Source organism: Telopea speciosissima, chromosome 8 (genome assembly GCF_018873765.1).
Source record: "Telopea speciosissima isolate NSW1024214 ecotype Mountain lineage chromosome 8, Tspe_v1, whole genome shotgun sequence".
NCBI classification, from domain to species: Eukaryota; Viridiplantae; Streptophyta; class Magnoliopsida; order Proteales; family Proteaceae; genus Telopea; species Telopea speciosissima.
In genome coordinates this window covers 63,962,465-63,979,038 of record NC_057923.1, presented here as the reverse complement: position 1 = coordinate 63,979,038, position 16,574 = coordinate 63,962,465, and the positions used below count along the sequence as shown (strand labels likewise).

Sequence of the window (16,574 nt, the reverse complement as noted above, 5' to 3'; positions counted from 1 at the left end):
CATAAATATCTCTTTGTATTTACCAAATAAATAAATAAATATCTCTTTGTACTACCATTTTAGAAGGGCATTTTTGTCAAAGAATAAGGACTATGTGTCATCACCAAATTGCATCGGCTAGATCCACGCCAATAACAATTTCAATTCAAGTCAATCTGGATTAATATCATCTGTACTAGATTTCTGAGACTAGAGCATATTTTGGCCGATTCTTAACCAATTCAGATCAATTCTATGGTTTCAAACATTTATAGTAGATTTGCCATATCGGTATTCCGATACTGCCTAATCTCGTATTGATGGAAGTGTTCTTAATAAGACTATTAAGAGTAGATTTATTTATTTTTTTTTAAATATCAAAATATAAACCATGCTAAAATATCAACAGATTCAAACCAAATTAAGACATCAAAGTGCAATTAGTCATTAACATATTAGGGCTTAGTGTATAACCTTTCCCCTTTTTTGTTTTTCATTAATCCCCCAGACCCCAGATCCCATAAAATAGAAGGGGGCACAATGACCACCCTACCTCTGCCCAAACATTCTGCCTGGGTAGGGTCCACCCCTTTCTTAGAGGGACTGAGGAACTGATCGGGCAGCGAATTTGAAGAGATAATTTTCCAGACTACTACACCATAATATTACTCTTGCATCCGTCTATATAATGCTAATAAGCGCTAGAGAGAAGAGGGAAAGGATGAGGAGACGATATGATCAAACGTTGGTGAAGCGGATATATGTAGTCCTTTCCGGAGGGAACCTTAGTAGTCTGGTAACCCCCGGGGAACAACTCCTTCGCCTCCTTATTAGAGACGGCGGTACTTAGGAGCGATATATCATCAGTACTGGTTCGCCTGGCTTCCAGTTCTCAGGTGTCACCACCATATGCTTCGGAGTTTTCTGCAGGGAGTCGATCCACAGCACTTTCTTTATCCATATTCACTTTTCCGACTCCCCCCCAACTTCACAAGTGGATTGGAATGACTGATGATCGAAGAGCTGTATATTTGACCGTAGGAGGGCCTATCGCAGTACTCGCCATTCCTGTGAGACAATGGTAATGGTAAACAGATCGAGATCGAGGGCAAACTTGTTTGATACAAACTAAACCATGTAAATCTGCATCTGCATCATATCAATTTTATAAGATGATCGAAACCCAATCTGATACCTTGCACTAAAACCATAGATTCAAACGAAAGACATTTTGGTCTTGTTTAAGTTCAAAACTTTGTTTGACATCATTCCTTGCATATTTTGAAATTTAAGCTGTGTTTGATGCATTCATTCTTGGAATATATTCTGGATCTAGGAATACATTCTAATATATTGAGAGAATGCATACCAAATACAGCCCAAGATAACTTAAGTAGACTGTGTTTGGTATACATTCTTAGAATGCATTCTAAGTTTGATTTCGCATTCTCAAATGATAAAAATAATTGTTTTTATGGTTTGAGAATGCAAAATTGGCCTAGAATGCACACCAAATACAATATAATGTGAAATTCCGTCAGATTCTATTATGTAAAGTGCAAAAACAACAAATTGATCCAAAAACAAACTGAATTCATTTTGCGTACCAAATGATACGTTTCCCATACTTGGGCCTCCAAAAAATAACAGAAATTGATTCACCCATGTAATATGGGACCTGAATCACGTAGTATGAAATTTTTCTTTCTTTCTTTTTTTTTTTTTTTTTTTGGGGGGGGGGGGGGGGAGGAGGAGGAGGAGGAAAGGGGGAGAGATCCATGCTGTCGAAACACTGAATCACTTGATATGATTTCTTTTTTTTCTTTTTTTTCTTTTTGGGGGGCAATCCATGCTGTCAAAACAGTATCTGGTCTAATGTACCTAAAGACATTGAGTACAAAAAACTATCCCGAAAAAAAAATTTATATCAGAGGGCGACGGATCAAGGTATAGATTCAAAGATCCATGCTCTCTCCAGTCCCACTCAGAGATAACAGCAGAATACAAAGAGGAACATAGTTGGCGCATTGTGCAATTGAAGCGTGAGCTCTATGGTGGCAGGAAATCTGAGCACGGTGGATCCTGTTTTCAGCTCCCAGATGTAGATGGCGTTGCTGCTGGCTTCGCATCTTCAGCTTTCTCATGTTCTTTGTTAAGCATCTGAAACCAAATCCCCATATTTTCGGTCATCATGCAGTATAGAGAAACAGCCTATTATCGCATTGAATAGCAAACAAAACTTGTGGGCTAATATAGGAGTACTGTATCACTTTATAATAAGTTAGCTCATAAGGAGGGTTATGAAATTATCTTCCCCCTTGACAAATACAAGAAAATACTGCACCAGCAAACATTGATGGGATATTGACGCTTATCTTTGAATTCAGCCCAAACTCAATGCATTAGATCCACTTGCTATAGCTGAACTGTGAATTTAGACAAGGTGAGCATATTACCTTGTTGTTGATCAGGTTATGTAGGGCAATTACACTCCGGATGAGGGAGGATAGATAAATAACCAACATCATATCATTTGTTTTCACTGCAAATACAAAGGTAAGAGAAATAAGCTCCAAATTACCAGCTGGACCAGCCAAAGATACAAAATACTGAGGGCTCTCTTTCCTTACCGGCAAAAGCCTTGATCAACTCGGCCACATTAAGATTCGGAAGAAGGTTGAAGACATCCTAACAAGGGAGGATATTGACGAGAATACAACATCATAACAAAGAAGACACCATAACAAAATAAAAAGGCCCAAAAAAATTATCAAACCCTTCAGAAAGTACACAATCACATCATTTATTGTTGAGCATGGAGAACATTTATGATGAACCAGAGGACAATCATCCCCCAGGCTTCCCACCAGAGTACCATACAGAGAACATTTTTCCTTTTTTTAATCTTTGGTTAATAAGTTCTTATTCAAAACAAGGCCACCCACAAGAGCACTACACAATTGGATTATGCCCTACAAAAAGAAATCTTCTTCAGTAATAGAGTCAGCTAGAGAATTGGCTGACCAAATCCTCGTAACATTTCCTGAAAATATACATGACAAGCCTCAGGCCCTTCATCCTTGATGGACCTCTACAACCACACAAGAAAGGGCTACCCATTTTCAACCCAATTCATTTCAATTGGCAGTACATAATCCACAGGTCTAATGGTTAACTAGACTCTGATTCAGTAGCAATACATTCAACTAGTGACATCGATTTGTTAAGTTTGGTTGATCAATCAAAAGAGTAGCTAAACTAATTTGCCATCTCCATATTCTCGAGATTTGAAATACATGAATTTAATTGGTTTCATCCATGATAGAGAAAGATTCTAGGTCCATAGGTATAAATAATTTCCACATTCAGAGACAAGTTTCTGGGAATTTCCCCTTTCAGCTTGTTTCAATGCTCCATATCTTATATGGTATGGTTCCTTGGGTATCTGACACACTAGGGCCCAAGTATCTAAATCACACAAATTGGCCATGATTACAATCACAATTTACTCAAAATGATCCTCTCCAGGTTCTCAATGGCCATTTTTCATCTTCTTGAATAAATTATTTAATTATCTAACGGTAAAACCACTTTCATCTTTGTAGTTATCCATCCGCAAAGCATTACTGCTAGAAAAATAGTTCATTTAACTTCTGTTTCTCCCTAAGAACCTGACTTGGTCCTCAATGATGATCCAATACTCCTAAGCAGCCAAATGACCATCTTGGGCTCTGTTTACCAAATGAACAATGATTTCATGGGTATTTTGGACAAGATGGAGTACACAAGGCAAGGTTGGCATGAATTTATTGATTATATACTGTTTAGAGGACTAAAACATCCCATAAATCTAAGAATATTGCTTTCGGTCCATGGGATTCATCTCTATGCCAAAAAGCGCTAAAAGTATGGGACCTAGCTTCTTTACTACTCCACCCAATTTCAAAATCTAACAAGTCATCAGCCATCTCTCCACACCACTTCCAGAAAAACCTACTACAATCAAAGAGAGAGAATCAGACAATGTAATCCTCAGAGGAGAGAGAGAGAGAGGGGATTGGACAAGGTAATCCAAGGAGAAGGTTATTCCAGGCTTTGAGATGCAATTTATTATAAGTAAAGAAGAAATGTACCTGTAGATGGTACAGAATCTCATGATTCAAGGGGAGTTTTCCATCAACAACAAGATCAAGATAGGCACGTATCTCTCGGAGTCGTGCATCCAGCCCCTTCAATGCTGCAAGTTTGCCTGTAACCTGTACAAAACAAGGACTGAAATGTTAATTCTGTTCTCAAAAGAAGTCGAAATATATATATATATATATACACACACACACATACATACATACTAATACCTCCCACTTCTTTCTTCTCTTTCTGAATTAAATATAAGAAAAGCATACAAAAACTGATATGTAAAAAGATAACAATTATATCAACAGCGCAGTAGGGAGAAAGAGAAAGAACCTCTGTTGCAAGGGTGCTAATTGTTGTATCCTTCACATCCCTGAGTAAATGCTCTACTCCTATTTAATATTGATAAAGTGGTAAGTACCAGAGATGTGAATCAACATAAAAAGAGGGGAAGGGGGAATTTTCAAATACTTAGAAAGCAAAAAAAGAGTAAACTTGAAGTGAGGGAAAAAAGTTCAATAGAGACATGAGAGTCTGGTCTCGTAGCATACCAATTTCCTCTACTTCATGAGCAGCAATTTCCGAAGGTACATGCACAAACACCTTCTGGCTTTTCTGAGTTGCATTCTGGATAACCAAACAGAAATTCAGCTCTCAACAGTAAACAGTATATGGAAGCAGCATGCATGCAAAGAAACAATCAACAGTCTGTAACTTTTATTCATCTCTCCCTACTTCAAGTTTCTAGATTGTATTGGATATATTACGGCAGCTTATAACATGCACGAAACAGTATGGCCACTGCTAAACAAGAAAATTGATTTTACTCACCTCCTTGACCTCCTCAACAGCATAGTAAGCTTTAGTGGGTATTCCCAGCTCTTTTGGTTGGACATCAATAATGACCAAGACAGGGTTTGGAACATAGCTACAATATCAAAATCAAAATTAGAGGAAAATGAATTACCAATGTCTCCAATTCACATTGTCAACAAAGTGATAATAAATACCAAAGAAGTTCATTTTCTTTTGGTATTTCCACTAATAAACAACAATGCTGCAAAACTTAACATCCATTGCATACAGCAGAAGATTCTTTTTTTTTTTTTTTGGTTGTTGGAGAGGGGAGCCAATTCTTCAAGTTTCTCTCGGGTCATTTAAGATTGTTCGGTTAGCTTCCCAACAAGACCAAGATCTTCCAAATCCAAATTCATCTTTCAAAATTAGAACTGCTCATCATACACAAACTTGGGACTTGCGATCCCAGGTAAGATCAGTTCAGGATCATTGGCCCCTTTTCTATCAGATAGGGAGGCCCAGTGGGCCCGAAAAACTCACTAGGATAAGCAGTTGTATTAAACCAGACAAAGCAACAAACGATGGAACCAAAGACAAATAAAGCACCTAAACTAAGTTGTGGCAAAAACACTGATAGGATAACCTGTGATGAGATTTCTGTCTTCTTAAGTCCCAATTTAATTCAAAAAATATTTATGGGTGCAAAAGAGTTAAATGACCATCCTCTCCCTCCATGCATAAATCTAGTTCTAAACAGAGAACACTGCACCACCCCCAATAAAATCATAAAACCTTCATTTCCCAATAGTGTCTACAGAGAACTTATGGTGTAAACTAAACGTTAAGAATACATTTCGACAGGAACTGTCAGTCTCACAGATTTGTGAAATTTATATTAGAGAGAAAGATCTCTTCCTCGCGTCACTGCAGAATGGAAGAAAGTCACAGCAAAGTTCCATTCAAACACTAATCAATTTTGGAGTATGCCTGGAACAAAGGCCTATCATAACAAATCATCATTCAATTTCTTTTAAAGGCGAGTGGGGAGTAAATTATTCAAGAAACGTTAAAAGAAAGTATAGCTGGAGAAGGCAGCAAATTGTTCAACATCTTTTCAACAGAGACAGCCTCCTAAACCGACACTTCAGCAACTTGTAAACAAATGGGAAGAAGAAGCCAGAAATTCAGACCTTACTCATAGAACATCACAAAGGACAAATCCTAACATAACCAGAAGTGGAGGGAGGACAGATTCTAACATAACTATAAATTCCTAGTTCAGATTAAAGAAGATGGCTATGTACATACACCAAAAGCTCTATTCTTAAGCTCATTAAAGTCCCACAACCCACCAAAGCTCATCAGCGAAATCATCTAAAGATGAGCAACTATAAAAAAAGAAAAATATCAAAGAATTTTGGGCGAAAATAGGTCAAAGAAAGGAGGGGAAAGGCATCAATGATGAAGGCCAACAAAAGATGTTAATGTGCTCTTATCAATTCTGTTCATGGGAATTAAATTTTTTTTTTCTTACTCATGGAATAATCCGTGAATATCCAGGTCATTTTCCCGCAGCTTTGGACCTGTGCTGTACCAACCGACAACATGCTCCTTGGCTGAAATACATATCAGCAAATTTGGTTATATATTGAACAACCCAGCAGATTCTCTCTACAAGATGTGATAAAAAGAGTTTCATATTGCCAATGGATCAGAAAAAGAATACCATTTATTCTCTTGAACATAGAAAACATTGATTCATGGTAGTTGTGGTCGAGAAACCAGATGCTTGGATCCTTGTCATCTTCTTCAAAGGGCACTGCAAATTTGAGATATAAACATTTACACAGATAATAATTAAACCTCCGCATGCAAGACTGTATCATTGAGAAGCAAAGACTGATGAAAAGCAAGAATGAAGTAAATTCCAAATTGTGCCAAAAAATTATATTGACTAGATACAACCATCTCAGGTTGCATGACTCAGAAATTCATCCACTAGGAACACATACAACAAATTAAGAAACCATGCAATATTAAAAAAACTTTACTAGGAAGGCACAAGTATCGAAAGAAACATGCATAGAGAGGTGTCTCCAGATAAGCAGCCTTGGTCACTGATGAGGACATCACACCATCCAAGCGAGGACTCTGAGTTTACCAGAGGAGACGTTGTAGATCTCAGCCATCCACTTCTTCTCTGTGGATTGACGATGAGATCTACAGCTATCGTATTGCTACAACGCAGCCTGTGGACCCCACTTGCAGCGGCTTTTATCATTAGCTAGTCATTCTGTTTTCTATTTATTTATTATTTCTATTTCTATTTTAGTTTATGAGTGTATGTGAGGAGAAGGGTTCTTTTCTTTTCTTTATTTTTTTTATGATGTAATTGTCCCATTTCCCCTTCCCCACAAGTTAGCCTCCCCCACTCTTTAGTTTTTTGTTTTTTTTTTTTTTGTCTTTTAGAGGTAGTTATAACTACCTCCTGTAACGACCGACCTCAGCCCCGGATCTGGCTCTCCTCCAGCCGTGGCAGAAGCTGGAGGGTCCAAGCCAACAAAAACAGGGGGGGTATGGTCATTTCAAAGAGGGGGGGGGGCACTTGGGTCCCACCTGTGAAGTGACCAAAACCCTCCCTGTTTGGCTGGGCTGGACCCTCCAGCTCCCGCCACGGCTGGAGGAAATCCAAATTGCCTCAGCCCCAAGGTTTGACTTGTCTCCTCTTTTAGTGCCTCTTTGGCAAGGCTGTAACAGAATAGATGAAGAATTAATAAAGAATGGAATTGCTTCCCCCATGCGTGAGTCTCACTCTCCCTCTCTCAATTTCTCTTCCTCTTCTTCTTGTCACGATCTTTTTCTTTTTCTTCTTCTAAGTCCTGCTCCCTACTCCTTCTATTTCTGTTCTCTCTTTCTTTTTTATTTTGTTTTATTTTAATTTACCCCACAAGTTCTGTCCCCTCCCTTTATGTTGCTGCCTTCTTTTTCTCCATACGCCATCCCCATGATACTGCTATCTAGTTTTTTTAATTTTCTGTTGTACAGTGAAGTTAATGAACAGAAGTACAACTTTATGGAAGCTGTTCACTAACTGCAGCCCCTAACTCTGAGTGGTACGTATTTCTCCTACCCTGTTCTTTAATTCTCCTTTCACCTATTGTATGTTATAGTTTCTTTATGTAGAATGTGTTGCTGTCGTAACATGGATGTTGGCTGCTACTTTTACTTATGCTTAGTCCTATAATTTTAGGATTCTTGAAAGCTCCTGCATGCTAGTATTTGACTAAGTGTTATCTGAATTCTGACCTCTATGGCATCTAATTGAATATTTCTTAGATGAATGAATGTAGCCTATAATTTCTGTTGTTCATTGCTCATTGTTATTGCTGTCCCCCTCATGTATGTGCATCATGTATGTTGCTGCCCTCCTTAACTAAACAGTCTTTAAGCGTATTTGGTAACTTCCTTAGTTTAGCATGTTATCTTTGTAGGAGAATCTAGTTTCTAGGTTTTATACTGCGTATATCTACCTCATGTCCACTTGGTGCACAGAATTCATGGACCACCACTTGTCCAAAACACCCTTGATTCGTTAGTGTATGCTTCAGCTGAAAGACACTATACAATATCATACCATAAAAAGGCCAATTTTGGTCAACATTTGGATGGCTGACAATATAGAGGGAAAAGGTTCAACACATAGTGGGCCATATGGATGAGTTCCGCAACAAAATTTGACCATTGGTCAATCCACATGATCCCCTTTCTGTCTAACTGTAAGAGTTACCATATCAATCCTCCTCCAATCTAAAAAATCAACGTGGGCCATATGGTTAGATGGGAAATGTAGACAATCAAAGGGTGATCTATCCATCCAAAGTTTGATTTACCACATCAGCATTCTAAATGGTAGAACTGCAACGTTCGTCAAAAGATATCTCTCTAGATATGCTCGTCAAGAGAAACCATGTCCTACCATGAATAGATTGTAGGGGCGCATAAACACCAAAACCAAATAATTTGTGAATGATTGCCTGTTACAAAAGTAATAAAATCATTAAAAAAAAAAAAGGAACAGGTTCTCCGAGCAGCCAGTGAAGGGTACGCTAGCACAATCTCTTTCTATCTCTCCCTTCCTCACATGAAATTACCTCTCTGCTCCCCTTATGTATGAAACCGTTTTGTTGCACCTCATTGGTGCACTCCCCTATGCCACTTGCTCAAAGAACCCTCTCCCAAAAGAGAGAGAGAGAGAGAGAGAATTCATCCAGATATACTCATCCATTTCAAAAACTCATAAAAAAGCTCCCAAGTGAAAGATTCTTCTATTGACACAAAATCTTTAACTGAGACCATGCTGAAACTGTGATCTTATTGCAGCCTTTCGGTTCAAATGACCCACTAATCTACACAAAATCATGAAGATAAGTGGCAAAAGAAAAATACCTCATGTTACAAATCGGATGTTCCTTATACAAAGAACACAGAGCTCACAACTTTTAGCTGTGACAAATACTTGCTAATAATATAGGTCGAGCATCGTCAGTATTTGATAGTGTTGATGTATACATTGACGCTGCCCTTCCCTAACAGTTCGAGGTTTTAGGTGAAACGGTAACCAACATGGTATCAGAGTAGAGAGGTCAAGTGTTCGACTCCTAGGAAGTGCATCGAAAGAATTTTCCCGACATTTCTTCTCCCTCGGTGCCGCATTAAGGAAATGTCGTGTGAGCTCCACGTGCAAGGACCATGGGATCTTGGCCTGCATGTGTGGGGGAGTGTCGATGCATACATTGACGCTGCCCTTCCCTAACAGTTCGAGCTTTTAGGTGAAACGGTAGCAAACAGATAGTGATGAGATGAATCGTGATTAATAGCAATGTACAATCCCTTCACATAAGGGTGGACCTTGGTGCAACAATAAGGTTGCTCCATTGTGACCACTGACCAAGTGGTCACGGGTTCAAGTCCCTAGAAACAACCTCTCCGCAAAACGGGGGTGAGGCTGTGTACATTATGATCCTCCCCAAACCCCGCAGTGGTGGGAGTTTGGGTATGCCCTTTTTAATCCCTTCACATAATGTAGCATGAACTCCTTCAACGAAAGCGATTACAAGTTTCATACCCATCAGCTTTGATGCCCCAAAAAATTTCTCTTGCAACACCTCTCAAGGTTTAGTTCATCATTTATTCTTAAAATGCTCATCATTGCCTCCTGATGCAACCTAGGGTTCCGAAACCCCAAATTTGTTTGCTATGGGCCAACCAAAATAATGGAAAATTCAATTACAATGAACAGTCGCAATTTCGTAAATATTCAGAATAGTTTAGGACCCTTTTGGAAAGGAAAAATAGAAATTGGGACGAATAAAAAACTAACAACCAAAGGAAAGGACAAATATGAAATTTAAACAAGCATGGGAAAAAAAACAAAAGGATCCTAAAAGAGGAGAGGGTTTCGTGTAAATAATATAAAATATGCTTTTGGCAGCAAATAAGAGAAAGTCCTCCTCCTTCCTCACGATAAGAAGAGGAGAACCAGCGGTAACCCTGTTTGGTTTCGATCATCACATCTCATGCAATAGCAATCCAATCAACACGAAATGTTGGGCAGGGATTGTTCTCTTCTAGATCTATTGAATGCAAACAACCATCAGGTCAAACAACTAGTTATTAAAAGAATTGAGTCTGCTGAAACTGATTGATGCAGTTACATTAGGCATTAATCCCATATGAAGGCCTATATCCAAGCTTGGGAGACTTATAAGGTGTTAGTGGCAGTCCAATGGACTGAAATTCAACTTTGGGTAGTTATATTATAGGTTGATTCATTGTAATGGGTTTAATTTGCAAGCCCATAAGCGGGGATAAAAGTATACGGGATTAGTAGTTTAGTCAAGTATTTGAGTGAGATTAGAATACTTAATAACTAGATAGAGTTCTTTATTTACCTTATTGGGTGTGTTAGAGTGATTAGGATTTAAAAGTGCTTTTATGAGTCAATTTAAGAACTTTAGAAGGTCTTTAGGTATGTAATACACCACCATCAATTAGAGATGATTTGAGTAAAGAAAATGAGTTTTTTTCAAGAGTTCTGGTGTCATTAAGTTGTACATACGGGATTGGTATCCCAAACTTGACTTCTTCTCTTCTCCTCTCTTCTTCCTCCCAGGAAGATTGATCTCATCTCTTTTCCCTTCCCTTCCATCGATCTGATTTCTTCCCTTAACAACGCAATTTTTTCCTTTATCTCAGTTCTGATAACAGATTTGATCATTGGGCTTGCTTGCATCTGAGATCCATAATCTGGATTTTCAGATTGCATCATTTGGCATTAGAGCCCAACCTGGCCATGGAACCCTAAATTCTCAAGACCAGCGTTCGTTTGCCCAACAGGATATTGCCATTCTATTCGTCGATGAAGAACAGAGCGACAATTTCAGCTTGCGGTCTGTGGTGGAGATGTTATCAAAGAGCAACAGAATCTGAAGATGATGTTTATGTTGAATTTTTTATTTCTCCATATTTTGATGGTGCTTATTATGAGGTGTTTGATCCTTCAAAACACATCATCAAAGTTGGTTGACAATGGTTGGAAGCTCGACAAGGTGTTCTCAATAATGAAGCAAATGTATGTATGTTAAAGCCCTCCCATCTACAACACAATTTTGTTTTGAAAGGGTTACCACATGATAACTCCTTATAGCTGATCGAAGCGACACCCACAATGCACCCATAGAAAGAGCTGAAAGGATCAACGCAAGAGGAAAAACCGCTCTGATGTGGGACAAGTAATAGTTAAGGGAGACAAGACGGTTATTGTGGGTGACGCAATAACAGATTCAACTACAACAACGGGTGTTCATTGAATTTGTTATTCCCCACATGTTTCAAGACACAGATGCAACATCAAAGCTACATATTTTGGATTTTGTTCAAGTTACAGACCAGGAGCAGCAACCCCCCATTATTGTGTCTTTATTTCTGTCCTTCTACAAAACTCGAGGGCAAGTTTTTCTCAACACCGGGGGAATTGATGCAGCTGCATAAGGCATTAATTCCGTATAGAAGCCTATATCAAATCTTGGGAGATCCATAAGGTGTTAATGGGCAGAAATTGACTTTTGAGTAGTTAAATTATAGGTTGGGCCTTTTTTTTTGGGTTTCATTGTAATGGGCCAAAATTATAAGCCCATAAAGTGGGAATAAATTTAGTACACTGGATTAGTAATTTAGTTAAATGTTTGAGTTAGATTAGAATACTTAATAGTTAGATAGAGTTCGGTTATGAGTTTATATATTGAGTGTGTTACATTGATTAGGATTTAGGAGTGCTTTTATGAATCAATTTAGGAATTTTAGGTACTTATATATGTAATACACCCCCATCAATTAGCGATGATTTGAGTAAAGAATATGTTTTTTTTTTTAAGAATTCTGGTGTTGTTGAGCAGTGCATGCGGGATTGGTACCTAATTTCTATCTTTTGTTCTATTCTATTCTCTTCTCCTCTCTTCTTCCACATTTTTTCCTCCTCTTCCTCTTAAGAAGATTAATCTCATCTCTTCTCCTTCCTCTTCCATCGATCTGATTTCCTCCCCTAACAATGCAGTTGCTTCCTTTATAACAGCTCTGATCACAGAATTGCTCATTGGGCCTGCTTGCATCACTAATCTGGCGGAAGAACTTAGAACCAGGTCTGAAGTTCATCAGGTTTCTCACAACAGAGCACTGTGGGGCACTCTAGGGTCTGAATCGCCCTCTAAGGTAAGTGAACACCACCGAAAATTTCAAGCCAATCCGGTAAGTAATCAATGAGTTCTATCAATTTATGCCAACCCAAATATATCGCAGATAGCAAGAACGAAGGGGATTCAGTAACCAAAAGTAAGAGCAAAACAAGGGAATAGTAGAAAATAACAAGGAGAAGAAATATAAGAAGAAGTGCAATAAAAGAGTAAGACAGACCAGGGAAGAAATACCAGAATCGAATCAAGCAGTAAGGTGAGAGAGAGAAGAGAAAGAGATAACACTTGCAAAGGTTTGTACAAGAGCAGCACTCAACGTAAGTAGTTATTACAATCAATTCCATCTCTATCGATGGATTACATCAAATATAAATAGACCCAAAGCATTCCTACTCATAATCTGAAACTGAAAATAGACTTGGAACTTGACTCAATCTCCTACTGACTCCTACGACAGCTAACCTTCTAATTGCAATAAAATTACAAAATAACTCCTAAACGTGTGTAACTGTATCATCACCCCCCCCCCAACAATATATACATATATATATATCTTCTATTTGAAAATTACTGCCACATTCATGAACACTGTTCTTTAGATTTTGACAACTTTGACACTCCAAATCTGTGAAAAATTATGAATTTTATACTCATGTCTATGCAACATAGCTCCCTGTAAGTAGGACATTAAAACACACACAAAAACACACTACAGACAGGTGCAATGAACTAAAGTAGGAAGATACCAAATCCTACAAGCAAATGGTCCAAGGGGTACCCCAATTAAGGGCTAAGCTTGAGCCTTCATCACGGAAACACTCCATTCACAGTTACAAAGGTCTACAATAAATTTGGAATTTTTAAAGGTAGAGAATTCAGTTAAAGCTACAACTACTTCACAAACTAGGTTAAAGAAGGATAGTGAATGGAACCAAAAAGGTCATCCTCATAGTGTGGTAGGCTAACAAATAACCAAGGACGAGACTAATTCCTTACAGAAATATATAAGAATTCTGATGAGCAAAACCCTACATGTGGTATGCTTCAGGTTAAAATGCCAAAATATGACTTGTCAAGCTATCTCTACAGGGAGAAGACCAATGTTGAACTTTCTAAAATACTAAAACATCAACGCAAGGTGTAAACCCTAATTTTCCTTCCCAACAGGACTTAGACCCATATTCAAAATTTTCCTCCATCACCTAGGTGAGGCAAATTCAACAGGCCTCGTACCTATTCTCATTACTAAATCTGATACCAAAACAAAGGCACTATTTTGCTTAAAAATGCCAAAATCCTAAACCCTCGTTAACTCAACCAAATCAAATTCTCAACAAAACTCTCAGATACAGCGTTTCGTGAATGAATTTGCAACTTTTCTGTTTTGGTTTTTTTCATGAGTTTTCTTTAAAAATATATATATGAGAAAGGAGAACTGAACCTGCATAGCTGTTGGTAACATCAACAGTTCCCTTAAAGGAGCTCCCGAGTAGGACACCAATAACGCGCTTCCGAGTATCCCTAGCGACTCTGTTGTAATTATCGACAATACTGAGAAGAACGAGAGGGTGAACTATAACCTTCTCTATCGGCCTTGCCGAGATCTGCTGTGTCTTGATAACATCCATCACAAGATCTTCTCCTTTGGCACGCTCACTCTTTCCAGAAACTCTACTCGATTAGCTACCAAAATGATGTCGAAACTATAAAATGATTTGCAGAGTCTCGAGTCTTGACTTTCGATCCAAGGTAGGTATGAGATTCCCTGGCCAAAGGAAACCGAGTTATACAAGCTTTCTCTTGTTTTTATTTCCGATTTTGACTTTCATTACCCTTTCTTTTATATTTATTTCCTCTTTTGGCAATGAATACTTTGATGTAAAACACTAAAAGGGACAAGGGTTTATGTGACTCTTCAAACAATGTTTTAAAACTCAAAAGACAGAAATAAAAATCCCTCCGCTGCTGGCCGATCCAACTGAGTCAATAACTCACTTCTGTGATCGTTGAGTCTGAACCTGCAACATAATCTACCCAAAAATTTTAAAAGAAAAAACAACATAAGGGAATGCAACAATGTGGTGTGACGAAACGGTATCACAAGGTTATTTCATGTGAGGAGCAAAGTAATAGACGCAGAGGTGAAGGGTGGATCGTTATCGCGTCAAGTACTATCAGAGGAGCAAATTAATAGACGCAGAGGTGAAGGGTGGATCGTTATCGCGTCAAGTACTTGACAGTACTTGACGCGGTCAAGTGTGCATCGTGCGGCTGGGTACCACCTATGTGCGCACGGTGGGGCCCATTGTGCGCACATGGGCAGTGCCCAGTTGCACGATGCGCACTTGACCTCGTCAAGTACTTGACTTGATAATTTTTCGAGGTGAAGGTCGGGTTTGGATTTGTTAAGACCATTCTATTGTGGATATTAAAATGTTCAAATCTTCCCGTCAGGCATAAGATGTTCTTGAATTCACAAGACTTTTCATCTTCGGTGTTTACGCTTAAATCTTAGGGACTAAGTGGAGAGTAAGCTGATCTACGGCCATCTTTGTTTTTATTCTATTCTATAAAGCGGTCATCATTGGTGAGAGAGAGATCCCTCAAAGAAATATGGGATTAATCGTATATAAAGAAGGTGATATTGCCCAGAGGATTAAGATAAGATGAATGAAGTGGACTAGTGTGTTCGGGGTACTGTGTGATCGACATATTCCTAATCGATCGTGTGGTTCCTACGCCCATACATAGGAGTGAGCGAAAAAACCACTCAGCCCCTAATGAAAATGAAAATCTCTTCATGCTTCTATGCACACTCTCATTGGCTCCCACGTTGGTGCAGGGGCTACACCATCTATTAGTGTTCTCTTTCCCCTATTTTAAATAACGGAATTGTATCAGTTGAATCAACCGATTTGAACCAGAGTCAAGAATGACAAATCACGATTTTTAAACTTTTGAGAGCAGATCACCAAGTTTGCATATATGAAGGATCGATTTGGTTTTTGGATCAATTATGGCTGGTTCCGATTTGAACCCTAGTTCTGAATTTAAAATCCTTGGACAAGAATAATGAGATAAGGAAAGAAGGGGAAATTTATCCTTTCAGATGCAGTGCACTGCCCAGTACACCACACTCGAGAATCCAACTGTCCACCCAACACTTGAGAGGATAAAAATACGCCACTGACCATGTTTTTACAGTTGGATTCTTAAGTGTGGTGCATTGCGTAGTGCACCGCACTTAAGTGGATGAAAATCCAAAAAAAGGATATTTTTAAAGTAAAGGGAAAAAGAAAGAAGTGTGTGAAAGTAACATCCTGAACCCCCAAGAAGTTACAAAGTTGCATCTATATTGATGCCCCTATATGCGATTTCATTAGCCCCGCGCCTCACGTTGATGCAGGCACTACACAACGATCACTTGTACTAATCTACCTCCTGTGATGGTCATAGTGCCTAGAATCTATTCATCGTTGTTATGTATGTCTCAAATTCTTGGACCCGTTTCAAAGAATGACCCGCTCCGACATTTTTTGGTGGCGACCTGAATGGAACTTTTTTCTGAAATCTGTGATGGTAGCAAAGGGTTTGGGCCTATCGAACCCATCATTGATCTCGTTGGGGGCGCGAGGGCGAAGCCCCCGTGGTACAGTTTGACCCGACCCAGATCCGATGGATGAGTATTTATGTTCTTTACCTGCTTTATTGTAAAGAAGAGTAAGAGTTGGGGTTTTTACTTTTTAGGGTTTATGGAAGAGAACAACAACACCGTTTTGGGTGTTCTTGAGAGATCTCTATTGTAATTTTTCTCCGATTTGCATAGTGAATCATCTTCGCCTTCGCCTGTGAATGTAGCATACCATACTGGTGTGTGAACCATGTTATATCTCCGTGTCCTCTTGCTCTGTGCTT

At 38.8% G+C, this 16,574-nt stretch overlaps 1 protein-coding gene across 1 annotated transcript; it reads right to left on the bottom strand.

Moving 5' to 3' along the window:
- Positions 1-1,821: 1,821 nt before the first annotated feature.
- On the bottom strand, positions 1,822-14,413 carry LOC122671748 (26S proteasome non-ATPase regulatory subunit 7 homolog A). The gene is made up of 10 exons (XM_043869152.1): positions 14,101-14,413; positions 6,638-6,730; positions 6,446-6,527; positions 4,945-5,041; positions 4,665-4,740; positions 4,447-4,505; positions 4,113-4,235; positions 2,610-2,667; positions 2,436-2,521; positions 1,822-2,139 (listed from the first exon to the last, which is right to left on the bottom strand). Exons 1-10 carry the CDS (start codon positions 14,285-14,287, stop codon positions 2,068-2,070), a joined length of 933 nt encoding a protein of 310 aa, XP_043725087.1. The 5' UTR covers positions 14,288-14,413; the 3' UTR covers positions 1,822-2,067.
- Between the last annotated feature and the right edge of the window lie 2,161 nt (positions 14,414-16,574).